At 41.9% G+C, this 1,788-nt stretch overlaps 1 protein-coding gene across 1 annotated transcript; it reads left to right on the plus strand.

Moving 5' to 3' along the window:
• Positions 1–216: 216 nt before the first annotated feature.
• Positions 217–1,452, plus strand: LOC102440407 (calmodulin-like). Its single transcript, XM_023759126.1, has one exon. It carries the CDS (start codon positions 310–312, stop codon positions 757–759), a length of 450 nt encoding a protein of 149 aa, XP_023614894.1. The 5' UTR covers positions 217–309; the 3' UTR covers positions 760–1,452.
• Positions 1,453–1,788: the final 336 nt, after the last annotated feature.

A 1,788-nucleotide genomic window follows, 5' to 3' on the forward strand; every position in this document is an offset into this window, starting at 1 on the left:
AAGTGATGATAACTGGAGCGGTGAGTGACATAGGTAGAGGTAGGTAAAAGGGTACAATAGCTATAAGATAAGGTCTGAGGATCTAATGTTAAACATGGTGGACTATAGTCAACAGTTTTGTTTACTTAAAATTTACTAAGAGAGCAGAACTTAGTCGGGCAGTGGCGCAGGCTGTGGTGGCAGCGGCTAGGCACAGCGCACCTCGCGCCTTAGCAGCAGCAACAGCAGCAGTGGAGGCTCCCGCAGTCTCAGCTCCGCGCTGGTGCAGGCTACCTCGGTCCTTCGGCGCTTCCTCCCTCCATTCGCACCATGGCGGATCAACTGACTGAAGAACAGATTGCTGAATTCAAGGAAGCTTTCTCCCTATTTGACAAAGATGGCGATGGGACCATCACAACAAAGGAACTTGGCACCGTCATGAGGTCACTGGGTCAGAACCCAACAGAAGCCGAATTGCAGGATATGATCAATGAAGTGGATGCTGATGGCAATGGCACCATTGACTTCCCAGAATTTTTTACTATGATGGCTAGAAAAATGAAAGATACAGACAGCGAAGAAGAAATCCGCGAGGCATTCCGAGTCTTTGACAAGGATGGCAATGGGTACATCAGTGCGGCAGAACTACGTCATGTCATGACAAACTTAGGAGAAAAACTAACAGATGAAGAAGTAGATGAAATGATCAGAGAAGCAGATAATGATGGAGATGGACAAGTCATCTATGAAGAATTCGTACAGATGATGACTGCAAAATGAAGACCTACTTTTAACTTTTCCCCACCTCTAGAAGAATCAAATTGAATCTTTTACTTACCTCTTGCAAAAAAAATAATAAAAAATCATTTACTCATTCTGTTTCTATATAGCAAAACTGAATGTCAAAAGTACCTTCTGTCCACACACACAAAAAAATCTGCATGTATTGGTTGGTGGTCCTGTCCTCTAAAAGATCAAGCTACACATCAGTTTTACAGTATAAATCCTCGTACTACCTTAACGATAAGGAAGCACTTAGTGGACTCCTTGCAGTTCCATTTGCTAATGATTAATACACTGTTTGGGCTGGCCAGTTTTTCATGCATGCAGCTTGACAATTGAGCACAGTCAGGCATTTGTATTAAAAACGAAAAACGAAAAAACAAATTCAAAACCTACTCAGATGGGTTTCTAGTTCAGTTTGTTAGTAGAAATTGTCCTAGCTTGGTTTGCTGAAAGCAAACACATTTAAAATTGGTTTACCTCAGGCTGTTGTCTAGAAAAATGGGTGAAGGATAAACTGTCTAGATGTAGCCCCACTAGCAGATGATGGTCCCTCTTGTACTTCCATGTGCCCCGACCCGTGGTGACGGCGAGGCATCCTGGTGGCATGCCCACGTGTGTTGGTTTAGCGTTGTCTGCATTGTGCTAGCGCGAAATGGGTGTCAGGCTGTCACCATTCACACAAATTTTTTAAAAAAGAAACTTTTACCAAGGGAGCATCTTTGGACTCTCTGTTTTTAAAACCTCCTGAACCGTGACTTGGAGCCAGCAGAGGTAGGCTGTGGCTGTGGACTTCAGCACAACCATCAACATTGCTGTTCAAGAAATTACCATTTAACGTCCATTCCAAGTTGTGTAAATGCTAGTCTTTTTATTTTATTTTATTTTCCAATAAAAAGACCATTAGCTTAAAAAAAAAAGAGAGCAGAACTTAAATGTGTGTGTGTCTGTGTGTTGATGAATATGTTAATTAACTAGACGGGTGAATCTTTTCACAATCTAATCTAATAAAAGACAAACATGCAA

Source organism: Myotis lucifugus, unplaced genomic scaffold, assembly GCF_000147115.1.
Source record: "Myotis lucifugus unplaced genomic scaffold, Myoluc2.0 scaffold_149, whole genome shotgun sequence".
NCBI lineage: Eukaryota > Metazoa > Chordata > Mammalia > Chiroptera > Vespertilionidae > Myotis > Myotis lucifugus.

Excerpts from the sequence above, each read along its gene's own strand:
- LOC102440407 (XM_023759126.1), top strand. The coding sequence starts at position 310 with ATGGCGGATCAACTGACTGAAGAACAGATTGCTGAATTCAAGGAAGCT.